At 43.8% G+C, this 20,819-nt stretch overlaps 2 protein-coding genes across 2 annotated transcripts; both read right to left on the bottom strand.

Annotated features, from left to right (window-relative positions):
- Positions 1-7,742: 7,742 nt before the first annotated feature.
- Positions 7,743-12,030, bottom strand: LOC128418520 (proline-rich transmembrane protein 1-like). The gene is made up of 2 exons (XM_053398243.1): positions 11,047-12,030; positions 7,743-8,246 (listed from the first exon to the last, which is right to left on the bottom strand). The coding sequence occupies exons 1-2, from the start codon at positions 11,593-11,595 to the stop codon at positions 8,103-8,105; spliced, it is 693 nt and encodes a 230-aa protein (XP_053254218.1). The 5' UTR covers positions 11,596-12,030; the 3' UTR covers positions 7,743-8,102.
- A 1,867-nt stretch (positions 12,031-13,897) lies between these two features.
- On the bottom strand, positions 13,898-17,788 carry LOC128418521 (proline-rich transmembrane protein 1-like). The gene is made up of 2 exons (XM_053398244.1): positions 16,952-17,788; positions 13,898-14,639 (listed from the first exon to the last, which is right to left on the bottom strand). The coding sequence occupies exons 1-2, from the start codon at positions 17,291-17,293 to the stop codon at positions 14,469-14,471; spliced, it is 513 nt and encodes a 170-aa protein (XP_053254219.1). The 5' UTR covers positions 17,294-17,788; the 3' UTR covers positions 13,898-14,468.
- Between the last annotated feature and the right edge of the window lie 3,031 nt (positions 17,789-20,819).

Raw genomic sequence — 20,819 nt, 5'->3', positions numbered from 1 at the left:
GGAGGTTTTGCTTAATATGATTAGGAGGGACCAGTTGGTTAAAGGGATTCAGGTCGGAGCTAAACAATACAAACTGAGAGCATTTGCAGATGACCTAGTACTTACATTGCAAGAGCCAGAAGCTAGTACGAAAAGAGTTTTGGAAATAATCCAAGAGTTTGGTCAATTGGCAGGATTCAAATTGAATAAGTCAAAAACAAAGGTATTGGAGAAAAATCTAACACAGGTTGAAAAAGAAAGGTTTCAGAATGAGACAGGGTTGACTGTGGTTAAAAAAGTGAAATACTTGGGTATAAACATGACAGCTAAGAATGTGAATTTATTTAAAGATAATTATGAAAAAACTTGGACAGAAGTGAAAAAAGACTTGGAGATTTGGTCAAATTTAAAGCTTTCCTTGTTAGGTCGAATTGCAGTCATAAAGATGAATGTATTGCCAAGAATGTTGTTTTTGTTTCAAGCATTGCAAATAATGGATAAAATGGACTGTTTCAAGAAGTGGCAAAAAGATATATCTAAATTTGTCTGGCAGGGCAAAAAGCCCAGAATTAAATTTAAGATATTAACGGACTCAAAGGAAAGAGGGGGGTTTGCCCTGCCAGACTTCAAACTGTACTATGAAGCGGCAGCTTTCTGCTGGCTGAAAGAATGGCTGCTTCTTGAAAACACAGACATTTTGGATTTGGAAGGTTTTAACAATATTTTTGGGTGGCATGCATATCTGTGGTATGACAAGGTTAAAGCACATAAAAGTTTTAAAAACCATATTGTCAGAAAAGCACTATTAAATGTCTGGGTCAGATACAAAGATTTGCTGGAAAACAAAACTCCAAGGTGGCTATCGCCAATGGAAGCAAAGGCTGTTAAAAAGTCTAATATGGAGTCAAAGTGGCCAAGATATTGGGAAATCTTGGAAAAGGAAGGGGACAAATGGAGATTGCAGAATTTTGAGAAATTAAAAGGGAAGGTGAGAGATTGGTTGCATTATCATCAAATAAATGAAGTGTTTAAAATGGACAGTAAAATTGGCTTCCAGGTGGAAAAATCAAAATTGGAGACAGAACTGTTAGAACCCAGTACTAGAAATTTGTCAAAAATGTATAATTTGCTGCTGAAATGGAATACACAGGATGAAACGGTTAAGTCAAGTATGATTAAATGGGCTCAGGACATTGGTCATAACATTATGTTTGCTGACTGGGAAAAGTTGTGGACCACCGGGATGAAATTTACGGCATGTAATGCCTTAAGAGAAAATATTATGAAAATGATCTATAGGTGGTACATAACCCCAGTCAAGCTTGCAAAGATTTACCATTTGCCTGACAATAAATGTTGGAAATGTAAAGAAAAGGAAGGTACATTCTTTCACCTTTGGTGGACGTGCCCAAAGATTAAGGCATTCTGGGAAATGATCTATAATGAACTTAAAAAGGTATTTAAATATACTTTCACCAAGAAACCAGAGGCCTTTCTCTTGGGTATTGTCGGCCAAGGGGTGTCAAAGACAGATACAACTTTCTTTATGTATGCTACAACAGCAGCTAGAACACTCATTGCAAAGTACTGGAAGACGCAAGATCTACCCACACTGGAAGAATGGCAGATGAAGGTGATAGACTACATGGGTTTGGCAGAAATGACGAGCAGAATCCGAAACCAGGGAAGAGAAACAGCGCAAGAAGAATGGAAAAAATTTAAGGACTATTTAAAGAAATACCACAAAGTTAATGAAAGTTAGAATGATGATGGATTGAAAGTAAATGGTTACTATTAGCAATGGTTAAGACAAGGAGAATAAGGGAGGTTAGCTTAAAGTTAAATTAAAATAAGGGAAGATTTGCTGAGTAATTGATAAGAATTTGGAATACAGAAAAGGGAGGCATGAGGAAGTCGGGGAAGGAAGGTATAAAAAATTAGGATATGAAATGGTACATGTTTTTTGTTTTGTTTTTGTTTTTGTATGTTTATGTATGTTATGTTTATATGGAAAAATTTCTGAATAAAAATATTTAAAAAAAGAAAAAGAAAAGAAAAGTCAACAATGACTTTAAAAAGGTGGTGTACACTGAGCCACTCTTTCTGCTGTAAGAAAGCTGAGCACAACTGTTTTGTAAATTGCCCTTCCCCATGGATTTCTTACGAATGGGTTCACCATCTGAATTGCAGTTGGTTAATTACACAGGTAAGCTTGCATAACATGTTGTGTGAATTAAACAGTTTTTCTGAAGGGTGAAAAAAGAGTTCCTTTGTCTTTAAGATGCAAGTGTGGTATCAAACATCTTAGAACAACATGTCCATCTGGTCTCAGATGAAACACACACACCCACCCACCCACCCACCCACACACACACACACCCTGTGTTGCATCAGGAACCATCTTAGAAGAGATACGAGAAGGAACTTTTCTAAAATGGCACCTACTGTTTACATTTTTGTAAGTGTGTGTACACACACACACACACACACAGAGTTGGGAGCACAGGGTGAGTTGATCAATCTGCCTGACTGATTAAATACTGCTGTCCTTATTCAAATCTACAGAATGAAGGATCTAAGCTGATAGTTCTAGGAATGTGAAATGTGTTCCTGGAATGCGAATTGTGCAAACCCATGTAAACTAGTTATGAGTAGGCGAGCTCTAAAGTGAAATTACAGGAACTGAGACAAAGACATCTGCCTGTAGTTTGCAAGTCCTTTGTTTAAGGAACCAAAAATAGAGTGTGGTATGCTTTTAGGCAGACAAATCCTCACTGCGGTCAGGAACAGGGCCTTTCAGATTTATTCATTTTATTTTAATAGTATTCATCCCATAAAGCATGTAGCCATGGGACTGCTGGGCCGGGAGGCAGTAAGTGGAGCCAGAGCCAATCACAGGCAGAACTGCCCCCTGACTGGCTGTAAGTAAGAAGGCAGGCAGGTGGGGGCTGCCTGAGGTTTGGTGGGCCACTGCCCCATTTGCCCTCATGGACCAGCCTCCACTGAAAACACCTCCATCACATAATGTTGTTGGCACCCGCCTGTCTCAAGAGAATGAGGTGAAGTCAAACAGCTGTGCTAGCAGCACCAAAGTCACCTCCTTGGGGTGCAAGCCTGGGCAGTGTGTAAGGTGGTCCTGGGCTGTTCAGATGACAAGACTCTTGGAAAGCAGAGCAATACATTTAGCACCAGCTTGGCTGCAGGAGTTTCTGGAAGGAGGTGTAAAAGGCGCCACCCAACCGTCTTGGGGACCGAACTCCAGATTTGTGAAGGGGTTACTCCTTAGCTTTTCCTTCTCCTGAAGATATCCCGCAAAGCAGCGAAGGTTTAGGATCAGAGTTTTCCTTCTTCTAGGTAGAGTACCTTACAGGTTGACCAGCACCACCTGCCCCTCACTTGCCTCTACAGCACTTGTGGATACCACGTGTTGGACCCACTACAGTGGTACCTTGGTTCTCAAACACCTTGGTACTCAAACAACTTGGAATGCAAACACCGCAAGTAAGTGTTCCAGTTTGTGAACTTTTTTTGGAAGTCGAACATGCTTCGCTTTGAGTGTTACACTGAGGTCCATCTGTTTTTGCTATTTAATTTTGCATTTTTGTTTTTGCGGCTCTTTTTGTTTTGTTTTTGTGACTGTTTGGAACCCAGTTCGGCTACTGAATGATTGATTGTGTGACTGTAGTACATTGTTTATTGCTCTCATTTTATGGATCAATGGTCTTGTTAGATTGTAAAATTCATATTAAATTGCTCTTTTAGGAGTTGTTTTTAAAAGCCAGGAACGGATTAATCCATTTTGCATTACTTTCTATGGGAAAGCGTGCCTTATATTTGGAACGCTTTGGTTTTGGAACGGACTTCGGGAAAGGATTAAGTTTGAGAACCCGAAGGTACCACTGTATTGGTCTGAGACCCATCAGCTACCCTCCCTTGGTTTAGCCAGCCAATTGAAACCACTCTCAGGGTGTGGCCATTATCACATGCTGACATCTTCTAGGAGCCACAGATGAGAGCTGAGTGCAAGGCAGGGGCACCAGCTCCTGGGAACTGAGCCCATTTGGCCCCCTCAATATTTTTGAGGGCCCATTTGGCCCCCTCAATATTCATGTCCAAAAAGCATGGAGGTGAAGTGTGGAGGTGAGAGTGGCACAGCTCCAGTGGCTGACTCCTTCTCCTCCACTTCCTGCCATGGAGTGGAAGGAGGGTCGAAGCAGCTTCCTGCTGGTGGCTGTTCCAGGAGGAGGTGGAGTCCAAGCCACCGGCCATTGAAGCCACCCGGCCTCCATGTTTATATACCTGAGACCTTAAATTCTTATAACAATGCCCCCTCTGTAGCTATAATTTTTACTAAAAAAAATTATAATAACCTGGTAGCCACCTTATGATATATTGTAAATGGATGCTTTTGTGTAAATCTGAAGAGACTTGCATGTCAGGCTTCTTAAGAATATTCACAAGTGTGGCAGTGCAGATAGCTGGACATAGGATATCACGTAAAAATAGCACAAGTTGCATTCTCTTACTAAATTACCTGTGGCATTCTAGCACTTTGGGAGAAACATTTTCTCAATACAGTGGTACCTCGGGTTGAAGGCGCTTCAAGTTACAGACGCTTCAGGTTACAGACTCACCCAGAAATAGTACCTCTGGTTAAGAACTTTGCTACAGGATCAGAACAGAAATTGTGCTCCGGCAGCGTGGCAGCAGCAGCAGGCCCCATTAGCTAAAGTGGTACCTCAGGTTAAGAACAGTTTCAGGTTAAGAACGGACCTCCGGAACGAATTAAGTGATTAACCCAAGGTACCACTGTGTTCTATGCTTTTCACTCAGCAGGAAGGTCCAAAAATGATTGAAAAACGCAGTTTGTTTCGTTTCTGCCTTTTTTGTGTTCTCAGGAGCCAAAGTTAGCTCTCCTCTAGTCTTTCACCTTCATCATACCACAGCAACAACAAACCCTGGTGTTAGGGGTTTCATGGAGCATGTCACCTTGTACCCGCCACAAGTTTGGACATGTCATGAGAGAGATGTCTTTGCCTTGAACTTTCTATGGGCTTTTATTATCATAGGCTCTGGTCTTGCACTCTACGGAAGTTGCTCACTTGCTCTTAAGGACAAAAACAAAACAAAACAAAACAAATCAAACAATTTGCAGCCTGGATACACTTGCCCAATTCAAACTGAGTTCAATTAGAATTTATATATGGTTCTCAACTTTTGAAACCAATCTGTTAAAAACCATTCTTAAAAAAGGGCAGTTGTCCTAGTCTCGTGGGACAGAGCATTCCACTAGGTCGGAGCCGTCATTGAAAAAGCCCTGGCCCTAGTGGAGGATAGTCCTATAGCTTTCTAAGTTCTTTTTCTTCTTAGGTTGTGGTCAGAAAAGAGAAAATGTCCTTAACAATTCAACTATTCAACACCCCTCCCCCACTGCCCTCAAGTCCTGTATGGAGAGAAATTGCTGTGGCCACGCTGATGTCCTTTTGGCAGGGAATACTCTTGAAGCAATGCAGGCTGGTTTCACCATTCAGTTTCCAATAACACATCCTTTGAAGAGAAAGGCCTGCAGAGGGTTGGGGTCTGAAGACACAATCGGTTAAAAGAAAAAAGGAGTAAGATAATAAATAGCCAAGGAAGGGGAGAATATCCTTCAAATTTCTTCTTAGGAAGCTGTAAACAATACAAAATTTTAGAGTTAAGCATTTTATTCATTTAATTATTATTATCACCTTTCCATATAATTACTACACTTATTTTCTGCTCCGTCTGTTTACTTTCCTCCACTTAGTTTTTGGGTGTTGTGGGAGAAAAGAAGGAAAAAAACCTACATTTTTACACAATGCACACAAAGGGGTATTTCTCACTGCAATTCCCTCCATGGTTCCCAATTTTACATTAAGAAATTTGAATAAAGTTTCATGTGCAAGGCATAGCTTTGTCACTTCTTGTTTTAGACCTCCCTTTTCTTTTCTTTTTAAGCTAACATAGCCTCTAGACATGTACAGAGTTCATGATTCAGCAAATCTATTATATCATTTAAAGTGTTGCATCTCCTGACTAAATTACCATTTGAATAAAGCCATGACTGACTTTTCTTACCAGGTACTCATGGAAGGGAAGGGGTAGATTTAAAAAATCTGTAAACAAAGAGCAGAAAAAGGATTGATAGAGGGAGATTTTTCTTAGTCCCTGGGGTTGGAGAGTCCTGCCTACCTTCTTCCCTGTGCACGGTACCTTATACTCACTTCTGCAAGCGCTGCTCCTGGCGATCCTGGGATCTTTTACTAAATTATTTATGGCTGGCCTGATCAAGCGTTGCTTCCTCTGGTTAGCCCCACTGGAATGCCAGTTATTTCCAGACCCTGGGATTGCTGGTGGACTGGTGGCTCCTCCTGGCAAATGGCCTGGTGCGCATTGGATCACCAGTCCTTCCTCACCCCCAGAATCTGGACAGCCAGAGCTCCTGCCTGGCTCACCATATTGATGTAAACAAAATCTGCTCCTTTCCCCTTATGGGGTATCCTAGGGTTCGTAGAGAGTCCTTAAGCGAGTTCCCTATCAGTAGGAGAAAATAACAGAGGCCAACCAGAAAATACTGAGAAGCAAAGCAGCTACTAAACTTGATCTTTATAAAACTGTTGCAACAGGGTCCCCACTCACCATAAGCAGAAGGGATAAAGTGCGAGACTGGCTTCATTATTATCAGATAATGGAGGCTTACAATTCGGATAAGAAAGTTGGCTTCCAGGTGGAAAAATCCAAATTGGAAACAGAACTGTTAGAACCCAAAACTAAGGCTTTGTCAAAAATGTATAATTTGCTGTTGAAATGGAATACTCAGGATGAGACGGTTAAATCTGCAATGATTAAATGGGCACAAGACATTGGACATAATATTATGTTTGCTGACTGGGAACAGTTATGGACCACAGGTATGAAGTTTACGGCATGTAATGCCTTAAGAGAGAATATTATGAAAATGATATACAGGTGGTACATGACCCCAGTCAAGCTTGCAAAAATCTATCATTTGCCCGATAATAAATGTTGGAAATGTAAGGAAAACGAAGGTACATTCTTTCACCTTTGGTGGACGTGCCCTAGGATTAAGGCTTTCTGGGAAATGATATATAATGAATTGAAAAAGGTATTTAAATATACCTTCTTGAAGAAACCAGAGGCCTTTCTCTTGGGCATGGTCGGCCAATTGGTGCCAAAGAAGGACAGAACGTTTTTTATGTATGCTACAACAGCAGCAAGAATACTTATTGCAAAGTATTGGAAGACGCAAGATTTACCCACTCTGGAAGAATGGCAGATGAAGATGATCGACTGTATGGGATTGGCAGAAATGACTGGCAGAATCCGTGACCAGGGAGAAGAGTCGGCGGAAGAAGACTGGAAGAAATTTAAGGACTATTTACAGAAATATTGTAAAATTAAAGAATGTTGAATGATGTTGGATTGAAATTAAGGGGTTTCCAGCTGTAATGTTTTGAGATAAGGATTTGCTGAGTAAATAATTTGAATTGGAATACAAGAAGGGGAGGTATGAGGAGGTCAGGGAAATATGTCATTGAAAATTAAGTATTGTGAACTGTATGTGTTTTTTTCTTTTTTCTTTTTGTTTGTATAAAATTGGAAACTTAATAAATATCTTTATAAAAAAAAATAAAAGAAGGGAGGAGGAACCCAGAACAATGATGTGCAAGCCCTTATATAGACTTTTGAAATTGCCCACCCTGTAGCTCAAATCACCCCCAAAAACATCATACACACATCACAGAAGGAGGCGGTCTACAACAGAAGTCCTGTCTGCCAGGATACCTGACAATGGCCAGTGATTGCTTACTTGGGGAGCCTGGCCATTATTTTGTGATAGTAAATACTTTAATTCCTGAATCCAGGTCACAGGCTCACCCTATTCATACAGAAAGATGCCCTAAAAACAGGTAAGCAAAAGACAATGGAGAGTCTTTCCCATTTCCTTCCTCCTTGCAGAGAAACATTTGAGGTCAATTTGGGAGAGTCAAAATGGTTTCAGGATTGTTCTCCTGTACTATTTCAGACACGTGGTTTACATACTCATGTATATGTTTGCCTTGTAAATTTATGAACATTTTTTATCTAAAAGTTCTTGTAACAATGATGATATATAAAATAAGGAACCCCAGCCCAATCCCGAGAGCGAGGTGAGAGAAGAGGCGTGCCATTCGGGAGTTTCTCTCGGCGGACGCGGCATTTCCAGCGAAGTTGGCTTCTCTTGTCTGCAGAGAAAGAGAGAGAAGCGAGTGAGAAACCACACCGCCAGGGAACACCTCCAGCATGCAGAAGTGGCAAGCTGAGAAACAGCTGCCTGGTGTTAGCCAATGAAGAATCTTGTTGCTTGAGGCTATCATTCACTTACCAGTAACCTTGTGGTTTTAGTCTGGAACCTAGCAGAGTAAAGCAAGACTGTAAGCCAGGCATAGGCAAACTCGGCCCTCCAGATGTTTTGGGACTACAAATCCCATCACCCCTAGCTAACAGGACCAGTGGTCAGGGATGATGGGAATTGTAGTCTCAAAACATCTGGAGGGCCGGGTTCATATCGTATGTTTAAAACACCCACCCCACAAAAATCCTGGGAGCTGTAGTTTGTTAAGAGTGGCTGGGAACTGTAGCCCTGTTGGAGGGGAAAGTTACTGTTCCCAGGATTCTTCAGAGAGAAATGTGCTTTAAATGGACTTTTTGAAATGTGTGGTGCATATGTAGCCACAAGTTCTATGGCAAGCCGCACTGCGTAAGAGCATGGCAACCCTGATCAGGCCAGTAGCCTGTCTAGCCAAGCATCATGTTCTCACATTATGCAATGTTTTAAAGGGAGAAAGAGAAGAGGAGGAGGGAGGAGGGAGCAGCAGCAGGGAACTAGAAGGGTAGAAAGAGAGAATAAGAAAGAAAGTGAATGTGGGTTAGAGAAAGGTAAATGAAATATACCCTAGAGAAAGATCAGATGAAAGTAGCCTATTCCTTGGTGGTGGAGAGGAGATTATGAGCCTCTGCTCCCCACTCCTTGGCGTTGGGGTATCCTGATAAAGAGATCCACAAGGAGGAGCTTCTGTCCATACATCCAGGCTAAAAGCCACAGCACTCCCCAATGCCGCAAGTCTTTGCAGGTTGCATTTATTTAATGTATGTCATGGGTCGACCCCAAATCAGGCTTGATCCCCAGAATCCCTCCAGCAGGCTGACTGGAGGAGATGGCGGCTGCTCAATGCCAAGCCAAAACTCAGTTACACTTGTAACCAACAACGTTGTGGCCTAATTGAACCTCACTGAATGTTTCCTGTGGTCCTTGTTTTACTGATATGGCCCGATGGGGAGGGGTTCACGGTCCCTGGGCACACAGTTATGGAGAACTCACTTACAATGAGCATTTGCATAACTCCTTGCTCGGGGGCGATGTACAAAGAAGGGAAATGAGCCCATTGAGGTGAGCCGTATCCTGGATCACATCCACATTTAAGCTGGGTCACACAAATGGCTTTCTGCCATTCTCTCTCTCTCTCTCTCTCTCTCTCTCTCTCTCTCTCTCTCTCTCTCTCGTAATTTCATGCACATTGTTTTAAAAGGAGGAAGAGAGGAGGAGGTGCAGGGGAGAGGAGGAGGAGGAGAGAATAAGGAAGAAAGAGAAAGGAAAATCAAACATGCCCCAAGAGAAAGATCAGATGGGTAGCTCAGTCTGCTAGAGCATAGTGCTGATAACGCCAAGGTTGCAGGTTCGACCATCCAATGGGAGAGCTGCATATTTCTGTATTGCAGGGGGTTGGACTAGATGATCCTCAGGGTCCCTTCTGTCTCTACAATTATACGATTCTGTGAATGCATGCAGTAAAAGAGGAAGGAAGGAAGACAAAGCTGGATCCCAGTTCTCGAAACACAGAGCACTGAGGCTGGATCCAGCATTAGCTGTGCCATAATCAGGTTGGTACTGTATTGGGGTGGCATAGAGAGCTCTTTGCCCTGCAGCTGATCATCTGCAGCATCATGCCCAGTGAAGAATTGGCCCTTGATCTAAGGATATGAGGAACAATCTCCTAGCTGTGTGACAAGATGTTCCAGGTGACCATCTCACCAAGTTGCAAACAGATCCATGGTTAGTTAGCCCTTGCCAAAGAGTCGGTTTTCCAACCACAGTCATAGTTGCATTAAAATAAAAAAATTGATTCCACATCACACCTTTAACCATGCCTGGATTCTGCAGCTAAGTGGTGGCATGATATTCATTTCGTTATTATTTATTAAATGCACATACTGCCCTTTATCTGAGGATCACATGGTGGGTACCTACCTATCAAGGTCAAGTCAATGAAAGGGAGCTCAGGTCCACCAAAACAGATGCCGCAACAATTTGTTCCCTTTAAGGTGCTATGAGACTCTCCCTTGCTCACACCGCAACAGACTAGCAGATAGACGCGTTTGCAAAGCAATTTCCCATAATACGATGCAATCCTTTCTTAGATGTTGCTTTTATGAGTGTATGCATTTTACGCACGTTTTGCCCTAGCGTTTGCGTTTTGGTACAAACATACTTGGCTGGAGAACTGCGTTGCAAAATTCAGAGAAGTTTACATTTTGGGAGGAGGACTGTTTTTCGGTTTATGTATCATTTCGGAAAGAGCAAATTAGGTAGGTTTGCCTTTCAATTCAAACTGCATCAAGTTTCTCTCCTCACTCCCCTCCCACTCCCATTGTGCCAGTGCTTAAACTGCAAAGGGAAATATCTTTCAATGAAATCCAGAAGTCCCACTCCCAATTACAGCCAAATTATAGCTTGCAATGTCACCTTCCAAAAACAGCACTTAAGCCAATGCTAGTCCTACTCAGAGAAGACCCACTGAATTCAATGCCCATTACAAACTTGGACCCATTACTTGCAATGGGTCTTCTCTGAGTAGAGAACACTCTGAGTTGGGTGCAACCCCTTGTTACTAAGGGGGGGGCATGCCTTTTTTGCCTCCTTTGTTTTCTAGCAGAGCCTCACCCCCCACCCCCATTTCTTTGTCTCTCCCTTTCACACACACTTACCTGTACAGAGTAGACCAAGGCGACAATACCAAGGGGTAAGCAGCAGCAGAGCATGGTGAAGATGGAGTAGATCAGGTAATCGGGTTCATTGGTGGGCTCTACAGGTGTGACGTAGACCGCCTGTGGAGGTTGAAGGACTGGGCCTAGGTAAGATCCCGCACCAGGTGGGCCATAGTAAGGCATTGCCCCATAGCCTGCTTGAGGTGCTGGCATAGCCCCATAGCGTGCTTGGGGTGCTGGCATAGCCCCATAGCCTGCTTGAGGTGCTGGCATTGCCCCATAGCCTGCTTGGGGTGCTGGCATTGCCCCATAGCCTGCTTGAGGTGCTAGCATTGCCCCATAGCCTGCTTGGGGTGCTGGCCCAGGAGGCTGTTTCAGTGGGTCAGGCTCTGCATAGGCATCTATTTCAGAGTAGGCAGGGGGGTCCTGAGCGGCAAGTGCCTTCTCACCCAGCTTTTCATGCTTTGGGTTGCTCATAGTGGTGCTTTCTTCTTCTTCCTTCGTCTTCTCAGTTCTGCAACCTCTGCTCAGTTCTTGGCGTTCCTCCATTGTGGCTGCCCTGGTTAGCTGCTGCGTGTCCTGCTCTCTCTCTCTCCCCCCTCCTCTGTTCTCCTACCCTCTGCCTTAAAACCCTCTTCCTGTGGTCTGGGTCTTCTTTAAGGTGTGTGTGTTGCCTCTGCAATGCAAGCCAAGCTCTGGGTCCTTCCTTTGGAGACTCCTAGATACGCAGCTTCTTAGACAGGACAGATTTGCTGTGTCTAGCTTTCCAGATGAAGAGCGTGTGGAATGAGGGGCAAGCAATGAGCAAGAGACAGTTTTGTCCTGGGTATTGCAACACAGGTCCAGGAAGTGGAGGATATTTCCTAGCCATGTAGTGCTGTAGTTCTTTTCCGTCATCCTTGCTGTGGACATGGACACACACGGCAGAGAGATTTTGCAATTCTCAAGTATATGAGATGTCATCGGGTCTGCGCAGGTTCATAAATTTGGGGAGGCTAGTAGTTTCTCCCAGGCCAGATATACAGCTCCCACGTAGGAGAATCTGAGATGTGCCCTAATAAGGCATCCCTCTCTCTTTCATTATAAACTTTTAGGAAGAATTCAAAAACATTGCTGCTCCCTTAGGCATTTGTTGGCTGAAAGATCTGTTCTTGGCAACCCTGAAATTATTTGCTGTGGGAGTAGAGGCCTTTTTAAAAGATGTTTTTAACTCTTAAACTGGAGGGTTGTTTTAAACTGTTTTTGTAAGATTAAATTGCTTCATTATTGATGTGGTTGCTACTCCTTAGGCGGAAGGGCAGGATGTAAGTTTAATGAAATGAATGAATGAATGTAGTCTAGTCTATGTTGAATCCTAAATTTGGGTAGAAATCCAAAGATACTGATCCTTTCATGCTAGAGAAGACAGCTGCTGAATGCCATGGGATGGAAAACATACAAATCCCATATATTATCTATCATCTATCTGTCTGTCTATCTATCTATCTATCTATCTATCTATCTATCTATCTATCTATCTATCTATCATCTATCATCTATCTATCTATCTCTATCCATCTATCTATCTATCTATCTATCTATCTATCTATCATCTATCTATCTATCTATCTATCTATCTATCTATCTATCTATCTAATCTATCATCTATATATCTTTGCAGGTAGCTATGTTGTATGTATGTATGTATGTATGTATGTATGCATGTACGTATGCATGTATCTAGGCACTGGCTGTATTTGAACACCACAGCAATATGCACATAAGGGTTTTCTACAAATGCTCTTATGACTCTCCTTTTGCTGTATTTCTCCTTTTGTGCAAACGGCAGCAAAAAACAGTGATTCCTGGCATTACATCCATGGCGGGGGGGGGGGCGCGACTCCTTCTTCTCCACTTCCTGCCATGGAGTGGAAAGAGGGTCGAAGCAGCTTCCTGCTCTAGGAGAAGGTGGAGTCTGAACCCCAGCCATTGAAGCCACCTGGCCACCATGTTTGGCTGGATGTTCCCCTGGCTCCTCCAGATGTCATGAAGTCACATGTGTGGCGTCATGCGTGGCATTGCCCCCCCTTCCATCGCCCTCCCAAGCTGGTGCAGGGTGGGGACCAAAGGTGGGCAAACTACCCCAGAAGGAGCACGGCATGTCCCCCGCCAGAGGTACTGCCCTAACACTGCATAAAACCCCAATCATATTATAGGTATATTACATATATATTACATATATTACATATTACATATATATTATATTATATTACATCACATCATTTTTATTTTTATCACCCCGAGAGGCTTCCAAAGCACCATACATGCGCATTATTTGCCTTTAAAACACCAGACTGGATGAATACAAGAGGTGGCATTTAATTCACGTTCAAGACACATCTTCCTGTGATGGGGTGATGGTGAACTCTCCTTCTTCCTCTTTCATTTTAAGGGAGGGGGACTGAAGCAGTTCAGGACTGGGGGCCAAATGTGCTGCTGTAATGTGCTATTTGACCCTCCGCCACACCTTCACTGCCCCTCTTCCGCAGAGCTTGGGCTGAAATTTGTGCGATGAGAATACGGGTATTTGAAGCACCGAATGCAACTTAATATTTCCTATTTGGAACTGTATTGTTTGTGTATCAGAAAGGAATCACCCATGATGTCCAACACTTGCTATGTGTAGAGCATATGGATACTTTGATTACTTTCCCTCGGTAGAATAGAGTTTTGGGTTGTCTCCCCTTTATTTTCCCTTCTACACGGGTTCTGTTTCTCTTTCTCTCTCTTTTATTTATGTCTCACAATGTTTAGTGCACATAAAATTATGTACTTTTTGAACTTTCAATAAAGATGTCAAGAAAAGAAGAAGTGTAGACCATTTGAATATTTTAATTACTTTGCTTTGGTAGAATTGGGTTCACATTTTTCTGCCTTGACTTGTTTAACCATTACATCTATGTTATAAACAGTTTGAGTCATTACCTTCAACACATTCACATACCCATGGCTTATTCTGGCTCCCGGCTTTATTTTATGTCTGCAGTTGTTCATCTCTGATCAATAATGATAAGTGGAGCTGGCATCCTGTCATCAGATCCTGTTTGATAACATTGCATTTTCCAGAATCTCTTATAACCCCCCCACACCCCCTTTTCAAAAATTATATATATACTTAGGAACAGATTTCCAATGCGTATTGGAATATATGACAGGATGTATTACAGAATATATTACAAATTTGCTCCTAGGCATTGCCTCTAAAGTGACTACATTAAGTGCTCTGAAAGTTCATGCACCCCATTGCTCGTCATTGCGTAAATTCAATAGAAATCATGTGATGTGCATGCATGTGTCAAAATGCACAGCATCCAACCAGGCCTTCTCTGATTATTGCAGTGGTGGGGAGGTTTTTCTGAGGGTGGAGGCTGTGCGGCAAATCCTTAGTTAGGCGGATGCTGATTTTTTGCATTTGTATACACAATTGCCATTATTATGATATACACAACAATTAAGACGCATCCCACCCCGAGGGCTGTGTTGGCCAAAATGCGCGCCATCTTGGAGTTTCTCTTGGCAGCTATGACATCTCCATTAAGGTTGGCTTCTCGGGTCTGCGGAGAAAGAGAGAGAGAGAATTGACGGCAGATGTAAAGGAGAAGTACAGCTGTGCGTCATCGGCCTATCGCTGACAACTGTGCTCCAGAACTCCAGATAACCCCACTCAGTGGTTTCATGTAGATGTTAAACAGCAGGGGGGATAAAATCATACCCCAGGGGAATCCCACATTTCTGAGAAAGCTCATGACTGTGTTTGGGTGAAGGAGGACTAACAGGAAGCAGGAAAGATAAACAAAAGAAAAAGTGACCTTGCTAGAAGAGGTCATAAAGTGAGGAACAGAGGCGACACAGTGTGGTGGGGAAAATAACTACAGGGGAATTTGTGTTTTTAATTCAGCCTTTAATATAGCCTATACTCAAGAGTATGCAGGAAGATGAAAAGAAATGAAAAGAACCACAGAAACACGGGGAAGGGAGTCAAAGTTTGAAATGCTACAATTATGATGGAATAATTGTTGTAATATATCTAAATGAAAATTATAAAAAAATTAAAAGATAAATAAATAAAGGATTCAGAGTTTTGTCTTCTCCAATGGCCAGAGACTTTGGCAATGTCATCTTTGGACTTGGAAGACCCAATGCAAGCAGAGACTCCTTTGCTCCACCGTAACACAGAGGGCTGGGCCCATTTAAGCAAAACAACAACTCACACTGCTGGTAGAGGCAGCTGTGCTGATACTATATAGGCCGGAGGTTGCCTTTATTTCCTGCTGAAGCGTAGGAGATTCAGAGTTGCAGATCTTAGCTTGAGCCCCTCCAGCCAGCTGGAACCCTCCTGAACACAGACTTGATTCAGTCCCCTCTCTGAACCTCACCCTGCCTGAGTTTTGCCTTGACTGAGCAAAAGCAACATCTGAGCGATCCCCTTATCCTGTTCTCTTTGAAACCACCACCCACTTTGTGCTTTGACATTTCTCCTGTAGCACGACACCGTGGCTTAAATGATGGGTGTTGTAGGAATTCTAAGGTCTCAAATATAGAATAGGTAAAGGTAAAGGTAAAGGTACCCCTGCCCGTACGGGCCAGTCTTGACAGACTCTGGGGTTGTGCGCCCATCTCACTCAAGAGGCCGGGGGCCAGCGCTGTCCGGAGACACTTCCGGGTCACGTGGCCAGCGTGACGAAGCTGCTCTGGCGAGCCAGAGCCGCACACGGAACGCCGTTTACCTTCCCGCTGGTAAGCGGTCCCTATTTATCTACTTGCACCCGGGGGTGCTTTCGAACTGCTAGGTTGGCAGGCGCAAATATAGAATAAATGTTGGCAATTGCACACATGCATAAGTATATACACCACAATAGTACAGGAGAGCAATCCAAAAGCCAGCTTGGGTCTCCTAAAGACTCTAAATATTTCCTCCGCCTCCTTAATCCCTCTTGCCTTAGTCCACATAGGCAGGTAGCAATTGGGAAGTTCCTGAAGGGATTCCTCTCCTATATCTATTGAACCTCATTTTTATTAAGTGTCACTGTTTGCCCAGATGAGGGATGACTGACAGGCATCCTGATTGTCTTATCCAGGGGTCTGCAAGGTTTACCTTGCCTGGGTTGGTTCACTCTGGCAGAGATCCCTCTGTGGGCCAGATCGTGTGGGCACCCAGTTTAGCACAGCACACGGGGACTCGCTGAGCAGGCAGCTCGGTTTGGGGGTGGCTCGTGGGCTGGTTAAATGATCCACTTGGGCCACTTGTGGCCCATGGGCCTTAGGTTGCCAACCCCTGGTCTTATCAAATGTCTTTTCTGCAAACTGTGTCTGGAACTATGTAAATCTTGCCAAATCCTCAGGAATATGACACCTCGGCCTACCTGAGCCACAGTTACCCCACATTATGTGTGATGTAATTTCTGACTGTTTGTAGAGGGGATGTCCTTCTTCTCCATGCCAAAATGAAAACCCTTAAAAGAGATGTTTTTTCTTGGTTCTGGGTCTCTCTACGCTCCTTGCTAGGTGGAGAGGGAACTCTGTTGCAACAGAAAAATAAAGATCTGCCTTGCTTTCACTGCCTCCTGCCTCCATCCATTTATCTCTGACCGATCATAGACTTAGGGGACTCAGTCCCTTAGGGAGTTGGGCAGCAAAAGTCAACCACCCCTATTTTTCTCTGTCAATTGGGGTGAGGAAAGAATCCCCAAAGCCTGAATCCAAAAACCCTAGGCTCCCCTGCTTCCTGAATTTCAGCCACACCACAAGTCGCCTTCTACAGACTGTTGCTAAAAGGAAATCAGAAAAGGTCATGGGGCCTTTTGGACCTCCTCTTATTATAGCACTACATCTCCCCCAGCCCAAAGAAAAAGAGGGAGGAGCTCACCTGCACAGAGTAAACTAAGGCAGCAATGCCCAGGGGGAGGCAGCAGCAAAGCATGGTACAGATAGAGTAGGCCAGGTAATCAGGTTCATTGGCAGGTGGACCACGAATGATGACGGTGGCCTGCGGAGGTTGAAGGATCGGAACTTGGTAGGATCCTGCACCAGCTGCACCATAGTGTTGGTACTGGGATGGCACAGCGTTAGAGGGCCAGCCCATGTGGCGGGGTTCTGGTCCAATAAGAGGTTTCGTTGGCTCAGGGTCTTCATGGGAGTCTTTGTCAGCGTAAGGAGGTGGATCCTGAGTGGTGGTGGAATCATCTTTCAGCCTCTCGTAGTTGCTCATGGCGAGCGGCCTGCTCTACTTTTCCTCCCCTTTGCTCCCCGAAGCTGGCAGTCTGTGATTAGCTGCTGGGTGCTCTGCTCTTCCTCTCCTCAGCTGCACCTCTAACTCTTCTCCCTGCCTCCTGCTGCCTCCCTCCCTTCCTCTTTCTCTTTTGGTGAACTTTGGTCTTCTTTTGCCTAGGCGTTGGCTTTACATTGCTGGCTGCTCTGCTCAGGTGGCCGCTAGTTCGTGCTCTGTCTCTGGAATGGAACAGCAGCTCCACTGAGTCTTTCAACCCAGACGTACGAGTGGCTGGGAACGAGGAAATTGGTAATGACTCCTCCCCTAAAACTGCATACACCCCAGTCATAAAATACGTACAATCGTACCTTGGTTTTCGAACAGCTTAGTTCCCGAACATTTTGGCTCCCGAATGTCGCAAACCTGTAAGTGACTGTTCCGGTTTGTGAACTGTTTTTGGAAGCCAAACATTCTAAGGGGCTTTCAAGGCTTCTGACTGGCTGGAGCTTCCTGCAGCCAATCAGAAGCCACAATTTGGTTTTCGAATGTTTTGGCAGTTGAACGGACGACCGGAATGGATTCCATTTGACTTCCACGCTGCAACTGTATATTATATCATATCACATATTTATTTATATCACTCTGAGGCTCCCAAAGCAGAAGAAGAAGAAGAAGAAGAAGAAGAAGAAGAAGAAGAAGAAGAAGAAGAAGAAGAAGAGTAGTAGTAGTAGTAGTAGTAGTAGTTTGGATTTGATATCCCGCTTTATCACCACCTGAAGGAGTCTCAAAGCGACTAACAATCTCCTTTCCCTTCCTCCCTCACAACAAACTGTGAGGTGAGTGGGGCTAAGAGACTTCAAAGAAGTGTGACTGGCCCAAGGTCACCCAGCAGCTGCATGTGGAGGAGTAGAGACGCAAACCTGGTTCACCAGATTACGAGTCTGTCGCTCTTAACCACTACACCACACTGGTATACAATTGCAGTATTTGCCTTTGAAACACAAGACTGCACGAATAGAATAGATGGCATTTACTAATTAACGTTCAAAGCACATCTTTTTCTTTAGATTTAAGGCAGGGATGGGGCACTTCAGGACTGGGTGCCCAATGTCCTGCTCCAGGCCTCACTGTTTGGCCCCAGGCCACACCTTCCCTGCCTGTGTTCTGCAGGGCTTGGGCTGGAATTTGTAGGGTGAGAAGACGGGTATGATAGGCATGTATTCCTGTTGGTGAAGTGTTGGGAGAATTTAGGCACCAGGCCCAGCAGTGCTGAGCAGACGTGGCAGGAGGGTTGGAAAAGGGAGTTAATCGCCTGATAACAAGAGGAAGGGAACAAAACTGGAGGATGGAGTCTTATATAGGAAGGTAAAACTGGGCAGGATGGTGGGATAATAATAATAATAATAATAATAATAATAATAATAATAATAATAATAATAATTTATTTATACCCCGCCCATCTGGCTGGGTTTCCCCAGTCACTCTGGGTGGCTTCCAACATAATATTAAAATACAATAGTCCATCAAACATTAAAAGCTTCCCTAAACAGGGCTGCCTTCAGATGTCTTCTAAAAGTCTGGTAGTTGTTTTTCTCTTTGACATCTGGTGGGAGGGCGTTCCACAGGGTGGGTGCCACTACCGAGAAGGCCCTCTGCCTGGTTCCCTGTAACTTGGCTTCTCACAGCAAGGGAACCGCCAGAAGGCCCTCGGTGCTGGACCTCAGTGTCCAGGTAGAATAATGGGGGTGGAGACGCTCCTTCAGGTATACTGGACCGAGGCCGTTTAGGGCTTTAAAGGTCAGCACCAACACTTTGCATTGTGCTCAGAAGCGTACTGGGAGCCAGTGTAGGTCTTTCAAGACCGGTTTTATGTGGTCTCGGCTACTCCCAGTCACCAGTCTAGTTGCCACATTCTGGATTAGTTGTAGTTTCCAGGTCACCTTCAAAGGTAGCCCCACATAGAGCACATTGCAGTAGTTCAAGTGAGCAATAACTAGAGCATGCACCACTCTGGCGAGGCAGTCTGCGGGCAGGTAGGGTCTCAGCCTGCGTACCAGATGGAGCTGATAAACAGCTGCCCTGGACACAGAATTGACCTGCACCTCCATAGACAGCTGTGAGTTCAGAATGACTCCCGGGCTGCACACCTGGTCCTTCAGGGGCACAATTACCCCATTCAGGACCAGGGACTCCTCCACACCTGCCCGCCTCCTGTCCCCCAGTGAGGAGAGTTGCGGCTGGGAGCCAGAAGGTTAAGCCCATATCATGATTTTAAGGCAGGGGCAGACTTTGGTCTTTCAGATTTCAGAGACTCCCTGCCCAAGGCCAACATTTGGTGCCTCCCACCTCTCACTTTCCATTCTGCTCAATTCACCATGCCATAGTTGTGGTGCCCAGTGCAGCAGAAGCAGTCACACTGCCCTAAATCCAACTTTGTTTTAAGGGCATGGATCGTTATATTTTATTGTTGCCAGTTCTGGGGCAACTAACATGGCCATTGTCCATGGGACTCTGCGTGGTATCCAACTGAATTCTACTCAGGGTAGCCCCACTGAACAGAATGGACCCAAGTCAGTCATATCCATTAATTTCAATGGGTATACTTTGAGTAGAGGAAGCACTGGATACAACCTAATCATTCCTACTTGGAATGTTTGTGTATCAGAAAGGAATCACCCGTGATGTCCTCCGCTTGCTAAGTGTAGAACATTTGTCCATGGCAAGTCTGTGTCTGTAATGCAAGTTGTTCATATCTTGCGAGTTTGTATAAGTCTTCAATCCAATCATAGAAGGGAGCTGCATTTTTATTTTTCCAATTCATCAGGATCAGTCTTTTTGCTGTGGTAAGGGAGAGTCCACTCGTATTGTCCTTTTGTAAGGTTCCATGTGCTGGCTATATAATTCAAGAGGATATTTTGCTCTGTAAATTTAAGGTTGCTTTGTAAAGTTCTATTGATAGTTTGTTACCTTCTGCCAAAAATCTTTCAATATAGGACAGTGAAAAAACATACAGTATGTTTTAGAGAAGCATTATCCTATTGCATCTCCAACAGTTAGATACATTAGATAGCCCTTTTAAAAACAAATGTAATGGGGTCCAGTATATTCTAAATATTATTTTTCGTTGTATGAGCCTCAATCTAAGGTCCATTGACACCCTTGTTATAGCACTTAAAACAGTTTCCCACTGTGTGGTTGAAATGGAGATGTTTGATTCTTCCAATCCTCCCTCAGTACCTGTATATCAAATTGGTTTGCTAATAACAAAGATTCATATATGTTGATGGCTGGGGTTTTTTTGTTGCGTAAGATTTAATCAATGATATTTGGAATCCATTCTTACAAATACTGTAATAGGTTAAGATCTGGTGAAGTACAATAACAACCTTGTAGAGCATAGAGTTTGGGGTCCCCCCCTTTATTTTCCCTTCTACAGGGGTTTCGTTTCTCTTTTTATTTTTCTCTCTTTTATTTATGTCTCTCAATGTTTAGTGCACATATAATTATGTACTTTTTGAACTTTCAA

Source organism: Podarcis raffonei, chromosome 8 (assembly GCF_027172205.1).
Source record: "Podarcis raffonei isolate rPodRaf1 chromosome 8, rPodRaf1.pri, whole genome shotgun sequence".
Lineage (NCBI taxonomy): Eukaryota > Metazoa > Chordata > Lepidosauria > Squamata > Lacertidae > Podarcis > Podarcis raffonei.
This window is presented reverse-complemented; position numbering and strand designations above follow the sequence as displayed.